Below are 24420 nucleotides of genomic sequence, written 5' to 3' on the forward strand. Positions count from 1 at the left end.
TCTAATAAAATATGTATATACATAACATTGTATTGTGTAACATGAACCTCGCAAAATACTTCACATAGATTGATGATAGATTTGGCCAGACAGCCATTGCAAAAAGCTTGAAAATAACAAGCATTAAATGTACATAAGTCACTGTTTCTTATTCTGCTCAACCATTCATCATATAAGTCACTGTTCCTTTACTTAATCACAACTCCTGTTCTTTGATCTCATCTTACAAAAATAGACCTTTCAAGTTAGACAATTATTATTAGGTAAATACATATATCCTAAACCATAAAGTAGTACAACAACAAAAATATAATAAGGTGACTCAACATAAATAATATTTCTAGATAAAATTCAAATTTGCATTCATATTTATGTGCATTTTGATTTTATTAACCTGCGAGGCGGTATCAATGTACCGGTACCTTGAAATGTAATCTATTATGCAGTACTTTAATATGTAAATTTTGCTTATTTTCACTCATTAAAAAAAAATCACTCAGCAGGTTAAGCGATTTAACAAAAGTATATTGACATTTTGTCCGCCTCCATAGTGTAATGGTCAGCACGCTCGGCTACCGTTCTGGAGGTCCCGGGTTTGATTCCCAAGGGGGGTAAAAATTTATTCAATATTACCATGGACTGGTACCTGAAGCGGAGGGCTGATCACCTTTCCTTCATGTGTAAAACGATCATGATAACACTGTGTTTATAAGACACAGTGCCCATGCACCATTGGGGTGCGGATAAGGGTTTTATTATTATTATTATATTGACATTACACAATTGTATATTAAAAGTGGAAAATTAATCAGAGTGGGCATCAGAATGGATTAGAAAACTTGTACCCTGATCAAGAACCTACCTTTTAATTTTGCATCATATGTATTTATCCGATTATAATAGTAAACCTAAGTAAAGTGTCTCAAGAATGTCCAATCAAATTATCAATGTCTCTCAATGTTGCTCCCTGTAGCAACAAATCGAATGTCACAGAGGAATTGAAGTAATTAGCATTTGCAATTTCTCATTGACAGAAAATGATACGTATTTTGATTGGAGCACAAGCAAAAAGTGGATGATTTTAAAAAAGCAATTTAGAATTATCTATTTTTGTCAAGAATCAAATTTTGTATTTAACACATTGAATATTATGCTGGTGTTGTACAATATAAAGCAAACAAAAAAAACCCGTCTGCACTTCAATTAATTTATTACAGGAAATATTTATTATTAATTGGACTAATATATTAAATGAATTTTTAAATGTATTTGAAATGTATTTTTCATATCTTCCTTCCCTGTCCATACTATTTTACATGCAAACAAGCCTCTTGAAAAGAGGCTTTGAGATTTGTCAAAAAACATAGACAGAGATTTATTATTGTAAACCAAAAAATAAGCATAAAATTTCTTATACAAACATGGATTTTTTTTAGCAACACACCCAAGAACTTGATAATTCATTTTCATAGAAATAAAAACCAGTTGAAACATTAGAATACAGAAAAAAATATACAATTGTTCATTAACAATAAGCTGGATTCATTTGTTCAGCTGGAAAATATGCTTAGTCACAACTAATGATACTCATGTTCACAGTAAGCAATCATAACATACAATGGATGATATTAAAAAACCAAGTATCTTCATACTATCGCTCCTACATTAAAAGGTTTTTATCCATAAAATAATTTACATATTTGAAATTTAGGATAACCTAATCCATAAGGATTCACTTTGCCTCAATTTGTTTCAATAATGTTGAATCATCACTACATATTATTACATAAAAATAGGAATAAAATAAATTTTTGAATAGAATAAATTAATATTATAAAAATAAATACGGTCTACAGAAAATAAAACTAACATTCAAAGACTTACATAGTAAACCTCCGTTTGATACCGTAACTCTAATCCAAAATGTAATTAAATCACCAAAGAAAGAAAATACATTTTGTTAATGTAAAATATACATTTTGTTAACACTAGAGGGGCCCACAACGCTTACGATTCCCTTTTTCTGATCTTTCATTCACCTCATCACTTTTAGTTGATCAATATTATCTTATAGCATACAGAGACCACCATTTTCTCCACTGCTAGCATTTCTTTCAGTTTTGGTTTTTGCAATAGAAGCAGTTATATCATGGGCGTACATGTTATATCATGGCAAAAAACCATTTTCTTGAAAGTATGCAATTTTGACTTAATGATGCATATTATAAAGTTTTCAGTGTTCTATAAACCGGCAAAATACACTCAGTAGTTTGAAATGTCATATATATGTGGTTTTAAAAGTAAATTCAACTAAGTAAGTTTAATAGCGGATATTTTATCCAGACTAAAAGCTTTAAATAAGAAAGATTATTTAAACAGGGATTTTAGAGTTAACGTTTTTTGCCAGTATACCCACGATATATTCTTATCATCATTGTGATTATTTAGAATCGATGAAATCAAAATTAAAAACAATTTATTGACATTGGTGGACAACAGTAATTTTGCGTCTATTTTCAGGTATGGACTCCCAATATTGTGACGAGGATCTCGCCGCAGGGGAGATGGAAGGGGGGAAGGTGGTGTCACACCTAATTTTAACAAGGGGCCCCGCGCGAGCCACTCCACCCCCACCTGTCATAATTCCATTCATCCATAAAATAATACTATTTTAACCTTCAAGCCAGAGATACACGATGTAGCTTGGAGCTGCCGCGGTCTGCAGAGTAGCCCGACTACGGTAGCTCTAAATTGCCACGAATATGCCAGATATCAAAACAAAGCAATATTTTTTAAAAATAATGTATGTATTAATTGATAGTGAACCGCCAAATTATTTTAACTAACATTTTGTTTATATTCTTTAATTTTGTAATTTTAAACTACCAAAATATTTGACAGAGATTTTTTTATAATGTATGTAATAGATTGAACTATTGTTATACAAATCAATGCTTATTTATAAAAAAAAAATTCATTGTATTTTCTGTAAAATTCACAAAAAGCTATAATTGAACTGTAATGATTGAAGAAAAATTTTAATTTACTTAGTAAAAAAATCTTATCACTCGGTGAAGTTATTACTAGATTTTGAGGAACGGGCTTATTAAATAAGGGAACATGTGCTTTAATTCCCCTTTCGGACAAAATCTGGTTCAGCTAGCCGAATTTGCGGTGTGTTAAGTACGGCGTCTTCAATGGGTGAAGAAATGCTCTTTCCCTGGTCCTCCTGCCAATCCGCCGGATTGGAGTCGTTATCCAGCGCAATGTCCTCAAAATCGAAAAGGTTCGAAGGGGGAACATAAGATATTAGCTGGCTCGCAGAATCTGTAATCATAAATACCCACTTAGATTTTATACTCGTTGCTTGCGACAATTATTATGGTTACTATGCCAGTATTCAATTTCACATGACATAACACAAACAATGATTCTTTGTGTTTACAATTAAATTAGTGTACCACGGAGTTAGTGTCTTAAATATCCTGAATTATATTTTGAGAATCATTTCTGAGTCTGTTTTGATTATGCCATGTATCACAAGCAATGCTTCAATATCCAGCATCCCAACTGATGATATGTTACGCCCTAAATGTTGAATGCTACAATGTAGTAGAATGTTACAAAGAAGTACAAACAAATATGTATATTGTAATAACTGAAAAAAAGTTATAAGCATCTGGACGGCTGTGAATATGTAAAATGTTTACATGAAGAACTGTAGTCCTTTTAGATTTGTGTTTTGTCCATTTTGATAAAAATCAGTACACATTCCAAATCAAGTATACTGAATCCGAATCATGAAACTGGATGGAATCTCAAAAGTTACATATTTTTCTATCCATCCAGTTTACAATTCTGTATATTTATAAGATAAGTATTATGTTATTTTTTTATGTTAAAGCTTGGAGAAAGCGCCATAGACCTATGTTTGATACAAATCGGAAATATAATGCAATATTATTGACTCGTAATACATCTATTATCGATATGTAAAGATACATGAATTTACTAAGAAATTTGGAAAAAATATTACTCAGGATATGATTATCATGCAGGAACAATTTTTGATAAGAAAATTTTTCTCTCAATATCACACAATCACAATTTATGAGTTTAAATATATTTATTATAAAAGAGCGTCCAATCTTTTCATTATCACTTTGAAATCTAAGATTTTTACACATTTTGTGAAATTCATTAATCTATCAGTAAAAGTTTCCATATACCCAATACAGTTACATCACTTAAAAATTTAAAAGTTTGAGTTATTGAGTTGGCCGAAAAGTTATATGGATTTTTTTGGACTATCGATGATGCAATTTCTGTTTTATTAAAGTATTCTGTAAGATTCTTCCATCTCATAGGCACGCTTTTAATTATTTCCTCAAAAAAATCCTATCTTTACTGGTAAAAATTCTAGGTAAATTTTTACACTTGTCAAAATTTCATATCAAACTATAAAGAGTTTGCTCCAAAAAAAAAACTCAAAATGATATCAGATGCGTGTTATTTGAGTATTTTTGTGTGACAAAAACAAAACTCACTTTTTGGCCAACCTTTGCAAAAAAAGAAATTATTTAAAAACATATTTCTTGGACAAAAGAATTTGAGCAATTCTCATTTTAAATTAAATTTCGTAAGAGTTTACCAATACCAAATGATGTAATATTTCACTATACTGCATTCAACCTGACAGATGTGCAAAATAATTGTGTAAACGCATAGTTACGAAGTAATGCGAAAAATCCTATCAAAGTGACAGCAAACAGACCCTGCTCTGAAATGTAAAATATAAATAGTTTTATAATAGATTAAAACCACCTACAAAATATTGCGATTGTATTACTTTTAAAGCAGAGTATAATATTATCTTCAGAGACAGGTAGTATGAAAATGAGGTGCATGAAAATGGTACCAGAGTTTAACTTCTCGGTGAGTGATTTTAAAAATTAATATATTGTTTATAAAACATTATAGATTAATCCAAAACTAAGTAATATTTTCAATAAACAGTAATTGCGATGTAATGAAACTGATTGCCGGTTTCAGTAATCTTCAACCATCAGTTTAGGAAAAACAAACATTATACTAAGTTTCAACTGCGAAACTCGGTATTACTAATAAGTGTTTTAAAACATGTACACGGCATTTTATATTCAATAAAAAAAGATGAAAGATGGTAAGTGTAAATCGTAACAAAAAAACTTAATTAAGTAAGTTATACTGGTTAGTTAACAATAATAGATTCCAGTAAGACATAAAATTTAATTATTGTATTGACTTATTCTTCAGCGCTTTGATTTCTTTCCATTACATTAAATTACTGCATTATAACTTCATAGCTCTTTTCTAAAATCAACAAGATAAACTTAAATAATAAATTTAAAAAATTAAAAACTGTTATAAAATACATGATTTAATAAAAATATGCTAATATAAAAACCGTTCAAACACTTTTTTGTCACTTCCCCTTTATAAGGTTTTAAGAAATTTCGGATTGAAATTACAAATTAAAAAAAAACATACTATCAGAGGACACAATGGAGATTGATAAAGGACAGTAGCCACCGTATTATAATTTCTTAATTCTTATTGCCTTAATTTCTGCCTTAATTTTTAAATTAAAGATATGATGTATGATTATGATTTTGTATACCGGTCCCGCAAGACACATCAATTCTACTCGATGACGTTGGAAAACCCAAGCGAATATATTCACGGGAGACATTTAAGGAGCGGTTTTAAATAAGTATAAAATATTTTTATTTTACTATTGATGCATAATATCCATATAAAGATACCTTAAACCGTCGATTGCCAACAAAAGATTTTGCCAAAGATTATCAAATCGGAATATAGCGTTGCGAATATCTCAAATCAGCAGTGGGCAAACCAAATAATTAATAAATTAAAAAGCACTAATATACAAAAGAGAGATAAACAGCCAAGAATTAACGGGGTACATTTGGCGGAAAATACTGGAATACTCGGAGACTGTTCATTGTAAATACATGTCCAATCGCATAGACATGACGTAAGAAGACTGTACTAACCGAAGTACACATTGCACCTAAATGGGAAGGCTTCATATTTGTGAAGCAAGTGAACTTTGAATATTTGAAAGTTGCCCACTGGGTCATAAATCATTATTTGGCACTCAATGGATTAATGAAAAAATTTAAAAATATATAATTACAATTTCCATCGTAATGTTGAGTTCGATGAATTGTTTAATAATATGAAGAAATCTCGGGCTGCTGTCATCTTCCGTCAAAGATGTTTTTATCGAAATATTACAATTTTTCTTATCAAATTTACGTATTTTATTATTAAATATTTATTATTAAATCTAAAAATTAAAATTTTTGTAACTTTTTTAAACTTTTGTTTAAAAAGAAACATGATATGGCAATAAAGTAAAATTTATAAAATATAAGATGCTCATAATTTCCCAGCATGACGGACTTGCAGCTGAAGGGAAAAATGCAGCGATAAAACTACTTGATTTTTAAAATGTAGATTTAGAGTAAAGATGCTAACAGTTTCTCAGTTTACTGGTAGCAGAGAAACATGTTACAGCGATATTTCGATTTAATAGACATCTAATAAATGTAATTTTCTTAGTATTAGATGCTTTCATTCCCTTTGATTTGGAATACAAACATGTTAGAGGTATATTATGTAGATTTATTATATTAGATGCTTAGATTCCTCAGTTTGCTGGAGGAAGAAACGCGATGCGACGAGGACCCAAGACATGATTACGTTTTGTGAAAGTTATTCATCAGCCACTCAAAATCAATGAGTTGCAATTCTTTGGGAGAATCTAGAAAAATAAAATTGACAGTTCATAGGAATATCAACTTTTCAAATCCCTTGCTGCACAAAACCTATTTCCACCATAGTAACTAACAATTATACCAAATCACTCATCATAACTCAACTCATACTCATGCTTGTTCATACTTACCTTACACAAATATGTACCATACGTTTATAATATGGTGAATGAGGATAAAACTATTTCAATCTCAATTAAACTCTGTACAGTTTAAGTAGCTGTAAGCCGCTCCCACATTTTAACCTGTCCAGGAGTATGGTCGTATATGTACGACCAATACAAAACATGACTTATGACATGATTTATATCATAATTATCCATGTTTCGATAAATCATGTTTACTGGTACAAATATGTTAATTTTTTTATTCAATAAAATATGTTGACTTAATATAAAACTAAAAAAAGTTTTAAAAAATATTTTAAAAAAACTCAGTCCTGGACAAGTTAATAACTATGTTATATATTTTTGTTTAACTGCGCAATGTTAACAAATAGGCATCATACACATAACGATTTTGGGAATTAGCAAAATGTCAATGTGACCAGTATTAAACAGCATTGGGTATGCCCCAACCTTCCATCAAACAAAACTTAACATCTACATTAGACATTACCAAGACGTAATTCAGTTATTTGGATATGTAAAATGTTATAAAAGCGTGGTTTTTTCCATCCGAATATGGGTTTGTATATTTTAAATTAGTTTTATAAAGTTATGTCTCGAAAAATTTATCATATTCATGTCGACATTTGAACCGCAACTCATCTTTCTGATCACCTATCTAATAAATTTTTAAATAATGTTACATATATAACATTTTGTGAATGTTTTCGTATTTTTTATAACAATCTACTACTATTCGATTTTGATTAATGCTGTATCTCTACAACAAAGATACTAGCTTTGGTAGTTGGAAAGGGACTGACACTGTTTTAGTTTTAATGAAGCTGAATGAAAATTTTATTTACATTTCAACACAGACAAAGTCTATTCAGATAGGAATATGTCTAAAAGTCTGGGAATTTAAGGGACTTATGACCTGTCATTAGGCGGTTAAAGTCACTTTTTACGCTGTGTAACATTCATCGTTTTACTAATGATTGAGTAAATCCAGCTTTGTAATAGATAAGCTTAGGACACGCTCAAAATATTTCAATGGAGAGGAAAAATGTGTTTTTAGAAAAATCATAGAATTAAGTTTGTAATCTGAAGTTCCACTGTACAATGAAATGCTCACATTTATAAACAGGATACATCCGTTTTGGAAAAACTAGCAAATAAAAATAAAGTATAATTCAAATATCATCTGCAATAAGTAATACAATAATAATTATCTCTGGCTGGATAGCAATAACAAGCACCAAATGAGTTTGTTTTAATAGCATGTTGTTCATTAGTTGCTTAAAAGTAAATATGGGATGATGAATTTGCATATTTGGTCATATTTTAATTTTTTATTAATTAATTATTATAATAATAAATTATTTACATACCATCAACTGCGTCTTTGGGTTTTTCTGGCATGATGTCCGTTGGATTCATGGGTGGTAGATTGTAGAATGGCTCATCTTGACTGAACAACTGGAATAAAAAAGAAAATATTACAAATACATCCACACATAATAATCAATGCCTAGATTCTATACTTGACTTTACCCGAAATGAGAGTTCTCCAAACAGATTTATCTTTGAATGATGCTATAGCCGCTTGTGCACAACGTGGAATTTTACCGTCCGGCAGTATGGTTTTGAAAAATAAAAGCGACTACGAGAGTTTAGCGTGATCGAATTTACGCGCAACGTGTTCAAGCACCGATCAAGAGCACCGATCCGAAAAATGGACAAAAGCACAAGCCAATCATCGTTTTATCACGCTTACTGAAGTGCCGGACGGTAAAATTCCGTGTAGTGCACAAACGCCCCATATGTACAGTAAATCTTGAAATTGGCAATGTTGACATTCACTGACAATTTGGTTTAAAACTTGGATACTTCATCATCATAAAGCCCTCATCCGCACCAGATAATGCACAAGGCACTGCATTATATAAATGCAGTGTTATCTTGACCGTTAACATATGAAGGAAAGGTGATCAGCCCTCCACTTCAGGTACCAGTCCAGGGTAATATTGAATAAATATTAGAGTGAAAAAAATCACTTATATTTATTTGAACTGCCCCCCTGGGAATAGAACCTGAGACCTGTAGAATGGTAGCCAAGCGTGCTGACCATTGCACTACGGAGGCAGAAAAATGCATAAATACATACCCCTAACAGAGTGTTGGCATCAAATGAGTAGGAATCGCTGCGGAGTAACTCTTTGAGACTTTCCAAATCGGTCTGCATAGAGTCCAGATGGTCATCGACTTCCTCACTAAAACCAAAATGTACACAGAATCAGTAAAACTCTAACTAACTAACCATCACTCCGCTTCCCCGCAGGGGTGCAGAGAGAATCCAACGCCACACCACTCTGTCTTTGCAAACATTCTTCGCCTCTTCCACATTCATGCATCTCCCGATGATTATTACGACTCCTGACCTCGCCGCTTTCAAGTATTTGACATACTTGATTGTGACAAATTTTCCTTGGTCTTCATCTGCTTCTTTTTCTAACTACATTCGCCACATAAATTTGTTCAACCATTCTTTCCTCACTCATACCAAACCATCTCAACACACCTTTCTTAACTTTATCGATAATGCTTATCTCAACCTTGCATTCATTCCTTATTTCATCATTCGAAAATCTATCAAACATCGTTTTGCCACACGTTCGTCTGAGGTATCGCATTTAAAACAGTAAAACTCTGTGTAAATTATTTTACAAAAAAATATGTTATTAAAAGAACATCCTTTTTTTTACTGCCCATCTATGATTTTTTTACCCGTCTATAATTGTATCATAAAAACAACAACTCGAGTCATTCATAAAACTTTTCAATTCCAATTGAAGTTATTTGATAATTCATCATTTTCATCTTTAAAATTATGATAATACATAGTAAACTTGTATGTACTTTGTATTAATACATAAAAAAAGAGTTTTTACAAACTGTCATTTTGAATGGTGAAATTGTAGTTAATTATCAAGAACCACCCAAGTAAAAGTTATAATAGCAAAGTACCGACACCAAAATCATATTACCTATAACTTGTTAACAATACATTCTTAGTATTTTTAATTTCTACTATGCCATAATTATAGTATTAGTATTTATCACAATGAAGATGCCTTCTTGGGTAAAATCCCTTAGTGATCAGATCAGAAAATAAAATATACGTATATTAGCATTTTTAAGACATACTTTTTCACAATATAACATTTTAATTTGAGTAAAATATTAGGTACAAAGTGAGAAAACAGACACATATTGTAATAGGATATGTCAGTGCCTTATATATTAAATACAAGCCATGGTGTAAATTTGATAACATCATATCAGCCGCAATTGATAAACCATTTTAAATAGTTTTTACACACACAAGTATGTAAATTTATTTATCAGAATGTTACAATTCTATTATAAGCAATATTTGTATCAAATTAAAACAAAAAGCATGATTTTAATTAAAAATAACCCATAAATTTTAGAAATATTTACAGGTACAACCGCCACATTTTGCTTTAGAAGAATGGCAAAACCAATTGTGTCGGGTTGTGGTCCAATGGTTAGTGTCGCGGACTCTTAAGTCAAAGTTTCTCGGTTCGAACCCACTCTACCACAATTTGACACCTATTTCTAAAAATGAGCCGCTTAGGCTCACAGAAATAGTATGACATTGAAATATTTGTGTAAATAATAAAAACACAAATATTTCTCTTTTCTTTAAAAAAAATTAATAAAAAAAAAAGCAACCATTTATCAAACACATGTAATATAATAATGTCAATATATATTTTCAACATCGATTCCATGATCAATAAATAGATCTCTCGGTTTATATCCTGTCAATCAAAATGGAATTAATAAAATCATCTCATGAAAGCCTACTATGATGGTTACCATGGCAAATGCGAACAAACAACTTGCCAAAACTATCTCTGAACATGGCATTGTATTTTTTAACTTGTAACAGGGATGCCCAAAATATATTCACAAAGGATTTCATGCAAGTTGCAAGATACTCTCCCAAGAGCAAAATGGCAATTTGTATGAAAAGTTTGGGAGCCCCTGGTCTAGAAGTTACTCTAACAATCTCCAGATAAAATCATGACCAAAATGTCCAACACAATATATTACAGCAAGGAATTATTGTAATAAATTTGGAAGAGAATTTACTGGCTGAAATTTGATTCGTACCATATTCTTTTATACCGACATTGGAAAATAGTATTTCAAACATGATTTTATAAAGACTACTTAGTGATTTTGTTCAAGGTAAAAACCTTTTTGCAGCCAGCTAATGTCCAAAAAAATTCAAAAATATTCATTCTATCGCTCTTTAGTTTATTGATAATTTTCCAAAATAAACTGGTTTTTAAAATCGACAATTGATTATGAATTCATTTGAAGATTGTGGTTCATTAGTAACTGACATATGAATAGAAGTGTTGTACATAAATATGGGTTATCAGATTTAATACTGCCCACCCTCAATTTATAATTTATTCACAAAGATTCACCTAAGGTCTTAGAATTGGAATAAAGTACTATAAGATCCGAGAAGAAGATAAAAATTATTGGATTTAATTTTCATTACCAAATAATTCACAACTTTTAATATATGCAGTAATAATGATTCATGGTTTCCTTAAAGATGGAAGTCACAAACACATAACATTACTCCAAGGTTTTGGGAAAACATACTATTTCACAAATGTAAAACAATATAAGAATTGACATTCAGAATGCGAGATTAGTTATTATTCCCCAGTTGAAAAAAATTATTTATGATCAGGTTTTTATGCACTAATTAAAGAAATAAATGAATAAACATAAAATTTAAACATTTTCAAATGCTTAAGCTCTGTTGATATTTTCATACGTCTTAATATTCCACTTGTATCCAAGAATTTGGAGCGCAAGACCTTGCTTTCATATAATGAATAATTAATTAGATAAATTTTTGATCTAATACTGTGCCCTATGCATTACATAGGTGCAGATAAGGATTAGATGGTATTAGTTTACAAATATAGCAGTAAATTATTATTTTTTAAATTCATTAATAGGTTATGATGCTGGCAAACTTGGGATTCCACTTTTTGAAAGATGGCCGAAGATTGTATAATTTATGCGTGTCGACCTGTTGTAAAGGAATTCCCTCAACAAAGTCTTCCGAGTATGTAACCGTTGTCAACATATTATGTAAAGAGGGTCGACCGTATAAATTAATTACTTGGGATGGTGTTGTCCTTGAAGTTTCTTGGATTTTCTGTCCGGACAAAGGGATGTGAATTCCTTCTTCCTAAATATAAAAAGTTATTCTGTAATTTTACACCACAGAGCACACTTGCTATTCATGTGTGTATTTCATACAATATTTTACATAAACCCTTCCAAAACAGGCAGGATTTTGCGTGTATTTATGTATTATGTAGTCGAGAATTGACCTGTTATGTACGTAATCCCTTCAAACCCACTTCATTACAAACGTATCAACTGTACCTTCTATTTTAGTTTGATATGTGATTGTTATTTAAACATACATTTGCTAAATAATCAAATGCATGGAACTAAATATTCAATCGTAAACCCCATCCTATATTCTATTGGAGCCAAAAAAAATGTATGGCTGACTTCGTGAAAGAAATACTGACTTATTCACATTATAATTTTTTTTTCTTCATAATTTAACATACAAAAATTATACATAATACGAAAGATGAAACATATTTCAATAAAGGGAAATGGAGAGATTAACAATGAAAATTAGCGCAATTTCATAGTAATCGTATAGCCAAGGTATAGGAAATAATACAAATACTGAAGAAAATTTTGATCCTGAAACCTTCAAACTAAATACATACCTGCAAATACTTGTACATGCGATATTGTTAAAAAAATTCAACAAGAGACATTTTCCCCCAACTAAAGTTCAGATTATTCTGAATTACTATTTTCATTTAAAATTTTTGATAATGTTAAAAAGTACAATGATTCATAATTTGCAAATATATTATGTAAGAAATTCGAAATTAAATTATGTTCAAACAATTGTTTTCAATGCATTAAGACAGGCAAGTTATAGAATTAACTTACAACCTGAAGTGACAGTTTACAGAGTACACTGTGTCGGTGCTCATAAGGATAGAGCAATCATTTGAATTTTGCTTATCTACCTGGAACCAAGAACTACCCGTACCGGTCAGAAGTTGCAACATTAGCTCATATTAATCCTTTGTGTCAGGTACAATACATCCCGATTTTTCAATTTTGAAATTCTTGTGTTTAAAATGTTTTAATAAAAATTGCAGTATTTTCTAGTTTATTTAATTCACTCAATAACTTTAGTAGCAGCACGAAAAATACAATTAGATTTTTTATATTATACTGTTGATTTTTACAAGATATCAAATTTAACAACATAAAAAATCAACTTTGAATGATTATTTACAAAGTATTTTTTTTATAAGATTTAAATTTATAGCAGCAGAAAAAAAAATGTGTATTATTGTCTTTTATTAACTACTTTTGTAATTCTGTCGACTAAAAATACAAATAATCTTCGAAACATCGATAAACATTAGTTTGAACATGACAAAAGGTAATTTTATTCTTTGATATTATATTGCTAATTTTAAAAAAATTCTAATTAAAATTATCCACCAATGTTGAATAAACAAGTTTTTACTATACAAGATTACGAGTATCACATTAACACAATCACCGCTGAGGATTTTTTAAAAATACCTTTAAACAGATCTCGATGGTATGAAAAATAAGCGGCATTTAGAGCAATCATTATTTACAATCTGAATAATCAGTTCTGAAAAAATAAACTTGAAATCTCTAATACCCCAAATCACACACTTATCTAAGATAGTCATACGGCAGATACATCTGTACCGTGTGCAGATGTGTGTCTATACCCAGTCAACGAGTTTAAGTAATAAAATTGCGCTTACACTGACTGGAACCTGTTCAGGGCGGGCCTTGTCTGATCATTATTGGATACTGTCGCCAGAGACATATTAGTCCAGTCGTCTTCATCGGCGTGTACAATTTCTTCCTTAATATTCTTCAACAAGGCGTCATCTCGCGCTTTAGATTCGTTCCTGACCTTCTTGCCCTTGGCCCGAGCCGAGGTGTTCAGATTCAAGTTGGAATTGTAGCTTCCCGAAGCCAGAGTGGACAGGTAATCCATCCCGTCGGCATTCTCTTCGTACAATTCATCTGACGCGTCTTGCAGCGCCGAAAGGGCTGCCTGTTGATTTACATCAGATAGAGACACGGGTATTTCATCCTGGGAATTTGTTTCATCATTGTCAAATATATTATTCGGTAGAGTGGGTGTCGGCTAAAACATTACAAACACATTGTACACATCTATTTTACACGGATACATTTAGGTCTACACATTTACAACAACAAAAATTCTTTTTCCAACCCTTTTCGGCATCCAGTGGTGTATAGAGCACTGCGTTAGATCGATACAGTGCCTCACAATTTAGATGCTGGTCCAGGGTAACGCATTAAAATATTATAGTGAAAATATAGTCAGCAGAAAGGTTAATTTATGCCACGACCATAATATTATCAGAGGAAAAAACTTTGAAAGATTTTGATGCCGAAATACACAGAGAAAATATGCTCTTATATGAAGTCTTAAGAGAGTTATCTAATTTGACTAATATGAAGTCATTTAAAGTGAAAATCCACTATTAAATCAGGTGCAACATATTCAACATATATGCTCTATCATGGCTGGCATTTTTACGTAGTTTAGCATTAAAAATGTTTTGAAAAAAAAAATATTTTAGAAATACAAACCATCCTGAAAGTTAAACCCCAGACCATGAATTTGGAAAATAATCTTAATAAAATCCTAAAATAAATTTTTGGTCATTGTTATAAATTACCTTTCTGCTGATAATATGTTGCTGATAATAATTTTATGTAGACCCAATCGGGAATTTAACCCGGGACCTCATGCATGGTAGCAAAATGTGCTAACCACTAAACCATGGGGAGACAATAATTACTAGACAACATCAGTAAATGGGTGAGAAATAAAGGAAACTACACACATATTTATTTTTATATTCATAAAGGAATAACCCGCAATGCCTCTATTTTAGAGGTTTATCTACAGGTAGGATAGTAAGGAAAAAGAAGGTACATAGATGTGGAAAATACATTACAAACAATAATTGACAATAAATATTTCTTGAATTCATTTTGCAATTGGCGGGAATTGAACCCGCAACGCCAGTTTCGTAGTTGAGCGTCTACCCAACTATGACACGGCGACTGTCAAATTATAAATAAAATATTTTTTATTGATCACAACAATAAGGATGCACTAAGATAATGTCACACATAATATTGGGTCATATAAAAAATATCCGCAGTTTTTTTATACATATTTGAACAAAAATTTTCTTTACTGAAAATTTATTTTAATCACATACATATTGACCATTATTATCTGTGACCTTTTGCCATTTTTCGAGTAGCTTCATAATTCCATCGGTGATGAACTTCTGTGGTCAATTGCTGAAAAACTTGGTCAAGTGATTTTCAGCGGCGCTTCGGTCAGCAATTTTTTTACCATCAATGCAGAGACCGAAACAAATGGTAATCAAATGGTGCAAAATCCAAGCTATATAATGGATGCATCAAAACTTCGTAACCAAGTTTCGTCAATTTGTTCCGAGTCATCAAAGATGTGTGTGAACGCGCATTGTCATGATGGAACACAACTCTCTTTCTGTTGGGCAATTCTGGTCGTTCTTTCTGGATTACTTCATTCAAGTTGTACGCAGTGAAGGACCAAATTGATGGTTTTGCCAGGTTTCAGCAGCTCATAATGGATAATTCCCTTCCAATCCCACGAAACACTCAACATAACCTCGCTTGCCAACAATCCAGGCTTTGAAGTCGTTTGTTGGAGGGTGACCAGCCTTTGACCATGACCATGATGGCATTTGATATTCTCATATTTCATCCACTTTTCATCACCTGAAATGATTCACTTCAAAAGTGGTTCAATTTTGTTGTGTTTCAGCAGCATTTCACTGATGGTAATTCGGTCAATCCATTATTTTTGCGTTAATTCATGTGGCACCCAAACATTGAGCTTCTTTTTGTAGTCTGCTCTATTCAAATGATTCCAAACTTTCATGTGATTGATGTTTAGTGCCTCTGCTATTTCCTGACAGCTTGCGTCCCAGTCTTGCTCCACCAGTTTCATCAACTTTTTCAGTGACTGGCCAACCAGAGCGAGGTGCGTCTTTGACATCGAAATTTCCAGACAGAATCAAACAAACAACCTCCGGGTCCTTCGTCCACTCACAACATTTTACACTTCACAAATTTAGCGGCATGTTTATTTGTAAGTATCACAAGTGTATTTCTTCAGATATTTCACACATTTTCAAATCAATATAACTTTTGACACAAGCAACTAACTAGAAAACTATCTTCACAAAAAATGTAAACTGAAATGTCACTTTTTAAGTACATGTTCGTTTGAGACAATCAGGTGAGTGTTGCCCGATATATAGGGATCAACACCATCTAGTGGCAAAAAACCGCGGAGACTTTTTATATGACCTATTACAATTGAAAATACCTTACCATTTCTTTTTTTTGTTATTTTTTATTATTTTAATTTTACTATTTGCATAGTACTGTGGAACATATCCACCTTATAAAAACAGAATAAGGAATCCAATCCTAATGGTTGGCTATACATGACAAAATGTTAATAACCTTCAAGAAACGTATATAACATTACTATCTATCCTCGGACCCATATTATCCTTTCCTCAGAGCCTCTCCCTTTCCCCTCAACTCCTTACCCGATTCCACTCTCCACACCTTCCCTGCTATTATCAATTTACATTGTCATCAATATATAATCATTTAATTATTCATACTCCCATCTTCTTTTAATTTATGTTTGATAAAAAAAACTAACCAACTAACCATCATGTCGCATGGGTAGGCAGAGAGAATAGAAAGCCACACCAATTTGTCTTGGAAATAATCTTGACCTCTTCCACATTCATGCATCTCCTCATACAAACCGCCGATTATTCTGACTCCTGATCTGACCACATTCAAGTATTTGAAATACTTGATCATGCCAAGTTTTATTTGGTCTTACCCCGCTTCTATTAACAATCGTGTTCGACTCATAAATTTGTTTTACTATTATTTCTTCACACATTCCATTGACATGCCAAAAACCATCTCAACACTTCTTAACTTTATCGATAATGCTTATCTCGGCCTTGCATTCATATCACCATTCAAACATGTTTCATAAATCGTTTTGACACACATTTATTTGAGAGATCGCATTTCGACTGCCCATTGATTTCAAACAGCACAGACTTTGACCACTATTAGTCTATTTTCAATTGGTTTTAGGATAGCAATATACCCGCCAATATAATAACAGACTCAGTATAAGAAGCCTAGTTAGTAAACAAAGAGCAACTGTTAAATGGTCCCATGGATGTGTCGCAAAGTACAGATCTGAGGTCCAGGGTTCGATTCCATTATTAGGCATATTCTCTAATACCTATTTTCTAACTCAAAAGTAATAAATATCACAAAAAACAAACATACCACGGGTACCTGCAGATTAGGACGACTCTATAACAAAGCCCACAAGCAAAACTTTGATTAAAATTTGTGTGTTTTAATCATAAGTCAAAAAAATATATTCTGTGAATGTAATTTTGTTTTTAATCTTGCAAACAATGTGCCTTACCTGTGTTGAGGATGTGATTGTGCATGCAGGGACAGATTTAATCTTGCAAACAATGTGCCTTACCTGTGTTGAGGATGTGATTGTGCATGCAGGGACAGATTTTGAATCTGCCGTTGACTTTTTTGAGTTCTTCCCGTTAGAAGTCTGGTTCCTTCCTTTATTACTTGTGAACAAAGTATGCGGCATCACATTTTCAGCTTCAACTTGGACATTCATGGGTATTTCTCCTGTCAGCATTCTTGTATCAAATTCTGGTACATCGACGGGGACATCTAGTAAAGTCAAGATTTTTTTTTTATTACACACTTTAAATTTTCAGTTCAGGGGGTAAAGAAGATACTAACCATACTGGATACAGTAAAATTCTCAATTTTTTATCATTCAATTTTGTGATAATGGCAAATTGCGAATGCGGTGTGAACAAGCCTCAGTGATGTAAACATTGTCAATTTTACTAACCGTGTCCGAGGGACTTTATCAAGTTATATAAAATATTCATAGAAAATTTTAAGGTAATGGACCATTTTCATTTGATATAGTGAAATACAGTGGAACCTCTCATAACGACCATAATTTGTTCCAGAATCTTACTCGTTAAGCAAAATACTTGTTATGCGAAACATTTTTTCCCTTGGAAATCAATGTAAAATACGATACCCTTATTAGGGTAATTCTTCTTAATGTACGAGGCAACAGTTTTCTATTTCTCTTATTGTGCTAGAAGATTGTTGCTCCGCTGCTTCCTCCTCCTCCATAATTTCTTCTGTGAAACACGATGCAACTCCATAAGCTCATCGGTGGTCAGCTCTTGACTGTGCTCTTTCACAAGATCTTTTATATATGTTGCTATCCACCTCGAGTCCCGGCGCGAAGTGTGGTCCTTTCTCTGTAACTCGTTATGCGAAATGTCGCTCGTTAAAAGAGAAACTTTTTCAGTTTTTTTGTTTGTTATAAGAGGTTCCACTGTATATTGCTTCTCAGAAAAAAAAGAAACAGATAAAATAAACATATTTTTGTTTTTATATTTTTCAAGGATAAGGGATAATTAATATTCACATCATCTACTGATATAAGTCTATATAGAAAATTTAACTTACCCTGGATATCCGGATCATCAATATCCTCAGATTCTATGAGAACGTCGTTGGCCGGTGAGGTGGAGAAGGCGGGGGAAGGAGAAGCGTAGGAGTGAACCGTGAGCGGACTTCTTAAAGTCAGCGGGCTGCTGGAGGGATGGCCTTCACTGTTCAACCTCATACTCCTCCTGGCCTCCGAGTGCTCGTGATCCACTTCGTGGATTGTGGGCCCCGACTCCTGATTCAAATTATAACCTATTATTGGCTGATTGAAAATCAAGTTTACCTCCATAATGTGGTTGTTAAAGCATTTGGCTACTGTATCCAAGGTCTTGGTGAACAAAATAAATAATAAAAATTGTTCACTGCAATATTTATTAATTATTACCAGACTGGTTGGTACCTGAAGCCTTTGCCTTACTACCGGGTAGCATTACTACCAATTTATTCAATGATAATGACTCAGCTCTTTAGTAATACAAAGTAAATCCCATTCCAGCAGTTGTTTATTTTAAATAATACATAACGCTAAATATACACTTATCACTATTTGCTACCGATGGAAGAATTTCTGTTCAAGAATTTGGTGTCGGGTTGTGGTCCCGTGATTAGTGTCGCGGACTCTTGAGTCAAAGTTTCTCGGTTCGAACCCACTCTACCACAATTTGATACCTATTTCTAATGAGCCGCTTAGGCTCATAGAAATAGTATGAAATTGAAGTATTTTTGTAAGTAATAAAAAAATTAACATTTATCTTTCAACAAAAAATAAAAAAAATTTCAAGGAATAAGATAGGGCCACTGATTCAATTTCAAAAAACACACATTAAGCTTTGGTTGACAGTTTAACTTACCACAGTTTCAAAGTCCACGTCATTTTCATCTAATTCATAATCAGGTTCCGGATCGACACGAGGACTTTTGGAATTTCTTTCGCCTTCATCGTGGTTGTGTGCGGAATTGTTTATCATTAGCTGATAACGCCTCTTGACTCCCGATTTGAGCGGACCATTGCGGGAAGGTTGGACTAGCGACATCAAGAACTGAATCAACTGGGAACAAGAATTGAAAAATATTAACCACAGTCAAATTTTGGTAAGAAAATTCGCCCGTGCAAGAAATCGTCACCAACAAGTCAAACCAAGACTGCCCGAACACCGCTCGGATTAGTAAATAAAAACAATACATAAATATATTTGGCTCGGGCAAATCAAAACTGAAAATTTGGAATACGATTTTCCCGAGCAGCACTCGGGCTCATCACTACAATGCAAACTCCTTACCCAACTGAATCAAACCCACAACACCACTTTCGCAGTTGAGTGTGTACCCAAGAAACCTACAGTTGCCAGTCACATGTAACACACTTTAGACGGGAAAGGTATTTCTACCCATTCGGTCGAATGATGCTTAAGGATGGGAAGGGAAAAACCTTTTACCTTCTGCGCTAGCCTCATTTCAAAGTCAGAAAAGAAAGAATTACATGTTTAATGTTTTGTATATTAGTATTATGTACCAGTCTCTTTGTTAAGGTCTTAACTATACGTACATAATTATCAAATCCCGTCGCCAATAAAAAACACATGGCCAAAATGTTTTAATACGTCACTTGAAGATTAAGAAAAATGACTTACATTGTTAACAATTTGCTGTTGTTTATTGTGTTTCTGTCGCAGTAAAGCGATTTCTCTCCAAAGTGCTTCATTTTCATGTTTCATGACGCTGAAGCGAGCATCGAGGCTCTCCTGCTTTCCTTTCATCTGCTTGACATCCACCAGAACCTTGTTCATGATTTCGGGTCTCAGAGGCGGCTTATCCTCGCCGAAGCTAGAAATCTGTGGCTTGGGATTCGCAATCTTCCTCTTGATATGTTCCAGTAGGTAGGGGTGCCCGCAGTGAAAGAACGGATGGCTAAATTCTATTTCGTCCTTCTCCGACTTGAGTCCCCCATTTTCGACAGAAGTAACTTTGTGAAAACCGTACATATTGAGCTGTCTGATGAAGCTGGCCATGTTATTATGCTTGTAATACAAAGGTAAAAGTTCTCTGGCAAAGTCTGCTTGATTCTGAATACTGAACATTTTTCCCCCCTAGAAATAAAATTCAATTAATAACACATGGGGCTCCATTTGTCATACGTCAATCGGTCCGTGAAGAACTGAACAGAGACAAATTAATATGTAAAGTAAACATTTGACTTATACCAGTGGTCGGCAAGCTCATTAGTTAACAGAGTCAAATATCCACAGTACAACGACTCCAGTTTGTTCTAATAGACAATTTTATTACAGTTAAAACTGTATAGGTAGGTAATTTTTTTTTTTTAAAACTTAATAAACTTTAATTAAAGCTTTATGTTTTAACTAAACGATATGTATAAAACTTTATATCATGCTGAATAATGGGCTTTGATATAAATTAAATTGTAAATAAATTATCCATAAAATTAAAACTGACAAACACTTAATGTAAACAATGGCTTTGCGTCTCCTTTGAAAGTTTTAAAGAAAAAGTCAGGTTTGTATGTAGGTTTTTTTAATTATCTGAAACAATTTCTCATTTTACTCTTGATAAGGGTCATGATCGATAACAAAATTGTTCGCATGTATATGAAGAACCGAAAAGGTAAAAAACTAACTTTTGGTGTTCTTATGATTTTGTGACTCAGGAATACTATTCCAGATGTTAAAAATAATCACGTCTTTCTTCTTCAGGTCTTTTAAAGCAGATCACACGTGTTGTTAACAAAGTTCACTAACTTATCTTCTTCTAACCCTTATCCGCACTCAATGGTGCATAGGGCACTGCATCAAAATGGTGAAGTGTTATTTTGATCGTTACTTATACGAAGGCTTGATTACTCCAGCACTTAAGGGACCACTCCGGAGTAATATTAAATAAATATTAGAGAGTAAAATGGGAATCAACCCGGGGCCTCTAGAACGGTAGCTAAAGATGCTAACCATTACACCGCGGAGGCACATAACCAACTCAAAATTTATGACGGAAACTAACGTTTACCAACGTGTTTATTTAATATGTATGTATGTATTCTTAGTATCTGAAATAATTTATTTTATTCTCTTTATTTATCTGTCAACGAGAAGAAAAAACATTTTCAATAATGAAAGTCAACATTATTGGTGATATACTATGTTCACAAAAACTTATGGCCAATTAATGTAACAATTGGTAACTACTTGTTTTCAACAGAGTCTAAACTAAGTAGCACTGCCTACGGGTACAATTTTGAACTAATCATTTATTTCTTTTAGCCATTGAAAAGAAGTTAATTTTTCTGGGTGCCAGTTGCCATTTGTGGAAAAAATGTGACTTACACTGATTGACCTTTGAGGATACTTTCGATCCATAAACTGGAAAGAATAACTCCTTACAGATTATGGAAAAAACTAAAAATTTATAATTTTATGTGCTTGCACTAAGCTGAGCTTGAAGAGCCAACTCAATAAAATTTTATTTTTAAATAAGTTTCTTATAAAATTTACGATTCATATATTAAATATCTATAACACATTATGTATTTATTTGTAATTTGTAACAATTACACTACTAAATATGGAATATATATTATTCATTAAAAAAGTAATTACTTAAGTCCTTGAAATTGATTTTTTTTTCTTAAATTAACGGCATACAAATAGAAAAACCATTATTTAAAAAAAAAATGAAATTATAACCTTAAAACTTAAACACAATTGAGTCATTGCACAGATAAGTTGTTATTAACTACTGACACTTGAATAATTATTTAAAATAATGATAAAACGAAAATTATTGTAAAATTAATGATTACTTGGAAAGATTTATTAAAATATGTTCGATCTTTTAATATTTGTTTACAACTTTGTTGGTTAGCAGCAAAACTTTTATTTTAGATAAAACCTACATATGGTATTTATATCCTCCGTGACATGAATAACACAAATCATGTCATGGAAAATTCATATTTTAGAAATATACACATCCCGCGTGGGCATAACGTAGTATCTAAGATAAAACCGGATATAAATAAGACTGCTTTATCAATTTTAAATATGTAAATATACAATTGAAATAACGAAAACGTAGAAGTGAATAATTGACAAGAATGTGTGCACAGAACTGCTATGTACGCATTACCCGCATAGGAACTATAAAACTACGTACAAATCGTAATATACAAAAAAAACGGAAAGAAGCAAATCCTGCATCATGCGAATAAATTATTCGGAAAATTTATGGGCAATATACTTGTAATAACTCCATGACCAGTTTGGTAAACACATTCTTATACTTACGGGAGACCATGATATCAGGTGATCTGTATCAGGATCGTCAACTAATTTCCACAACTTGGCCAAAAATGCCGGAACATTGGCACCAAATTCCACAACAGAACGCATTTTGAACAGAATTATATGCTTTTTCACAATATAAATAAAACTACGGAAAACACCGCAGAGCACAACACATTTGGACAAATACGAAGCGATGTGAAGTACGTAATAAGTTGACGCAATCGTACCAAAAATATGACACAGAATATTAGTTGCTCGTGGATACGGAAAGTTAGCTCCTCCTGAAAATTGTCGGCTAAAAATGATAGCATTTCATTTATTTTGAAACCAACCACTATAATATTAATATGATTATAATTAAATAAGTATATCACGTTAACTTTATTCTTAACATTTAAAAAGACAGGTTACAAATGACAACGGCTAAAACGAAACATATTTATTATTTGGTTTTTATTTGACACTGACAAAAAAGCCAATATAAAAGATAAAATATTTTTAAAAACATCAAATCTATGTCACCATTTGTTCATTTATGTATTTTTTATCGACAAAAATACAATTAATCCATTTCCTTCTGGTTCTATGTAAATTTGGAGTCATTTTTAATTATTTTTTTTAATTAATCATATTTTTAAAAGAAATACTCTTCAATTATCCCTCAACATTTCTTGGCTTTCAACGCCTCATTTACATTTTTATTTCTGTTCACACTGCCCCACACGAAAATATTATTATTTACTCTTTTTCTTCTTGCTGCTGTTTATTTTTTTTTTTTTAAACTATAGGGATGTCTTTAATTCTATAAATTATTCGTATTTTGTAAGCAATAATAAAATATCAATAGAAACAGATGGCACAGGAAGGTGAAAAAATATTACAGTTTATATTTTTTTAAACTTTGATAAGTAAACAAATAAAAGAATTCAATAAAAATTAACTCTTGAAACAGGTGAAAATAATAACAATTATTTCCTCGGTTGTTTAAAACAGTTTTACTAGATATCTCGTCTCCTATAAGCAGTAATTTATTTTATTTTATTTGAGTCGACATAATAAAGTATAAACATTTTATTCTATTTCGGAAAGAAATGAAATTCTGGTTTTCCAACAAACTTGTTTTATTGTTGTTTTGTTCTTTTTATTTGTCATTATTATAGCACCTTTCGATCTTGGTCGATTACTTCCTTCATATTTATTTATTTGTATACGTATAAGCATGAAATATTTTTTTTATTTTATCTAAAATCCGGATTTTTTATTTTTCTAAAAGCATCTTGGTATGCAAGTCGGGTGGTTTTTTACGAT

The 24420-nt window shown here is 32.1% G+C and overlaps 1 protein-coding gene and 1 long non-coding RNA gene across 8 annotated transcripts; one reads left to right on the forward strand and one right to left on the reverse strand.

The window, feature by feature from the left end:
• The first annotated feature begins 1613 nt into the window (after positions 1-1613).
• On the forward strand, positions 1614-4576 carry LOC148302945 (uncharacterized). Its single transcript, XR_015838556.1, has 2 exons — positions 1614-1672; positions 2521-4576. It is a non-coding gene; the product is annotated as an uncharacterized LOC148302945 (long non-coding RNA).
• Positions 2119-23309, reverse strand: Hsf (Heat shock factor). 7 transcript variants are annotated; one of them, XM_088270785.1, is made up of 10 exons: positions 23113-23309; positions 20449-20904; positions 19669-19866; positions 18836-19049; positions 17802-18010; positions 13921-14312; positions 12192-12260; positions 9117-9222; positions 8341-8428; positions 2119-3327 (listed from the first exon to the last, which is right to left on the reverse strand). In XM_088270785.1, the coding sequence occupies exons 1-10, from the start codon at positions 23215-23217 to the stop codon at positions 3128-3130; spliced, it is 2037 nt and encodes a 678-aa protein (XP_088126911.1). In that variant the 5' UTR covers positions 23218-23309; the 3' UTR covers positions 2119-3127. The 7 variants fall into 7 exon arrangements, with proteins under 7 accessions (XP_088126911.1, XP_088126915.1, XP_088126912.1 ...); XM_088270789.1 differs by having other exon boundaries at positions 13921-14219; positions 18836-19052; XM_088270786.1 differs by having other exon boundaries at positions 13921-14258; positions 18836-19052.
• Between the last annotated feature and the right edge of the window lie 1111 nt (positions 23310-24420).

This window comes from Brachycentrus maculatus, unplaced genomic scaffold, assembly GCF_059751285.1.
Source record: "Brachycentrus maculatus isolate JH-2025_06_01 unplaced genomic scaffold, ASM5975128v1 h1tg000396l, whole genome shotgun sequence".
NCBI classification, from domain to species: domain Eukaryota; kingdom Metazoa; phylum Arthropoda; class Insecta; order Trichoptera; family Brachycentridae; genus Brachycentrus; species Brachycentrus maculatus.

Bases quoted from the DNA above. Each gene is read 5' to 3' on its own strand.
- Hsf (XM_088270784.1), bottom strand. From the start codon at position 23,217: ATGCGTTCTGTTGTGGAATTTGGTGCCAATGTTCCGGCATTTTTGGCC. The intron at 20,905-23,112 runs GTAAGTATAAGA...TTTTATTTCTAG, and splicing joins ACCTGATATCATGGTCTCCC to GGGGGAAAAATGTTCAGTAT. The intron at 18,011-18,835 runs GTAAGTTAAATT...TGACTTTACTAG, and splicing joins TGATGATCCGGATATCCAGG to ATGTCCCCGTCGATGTACCA.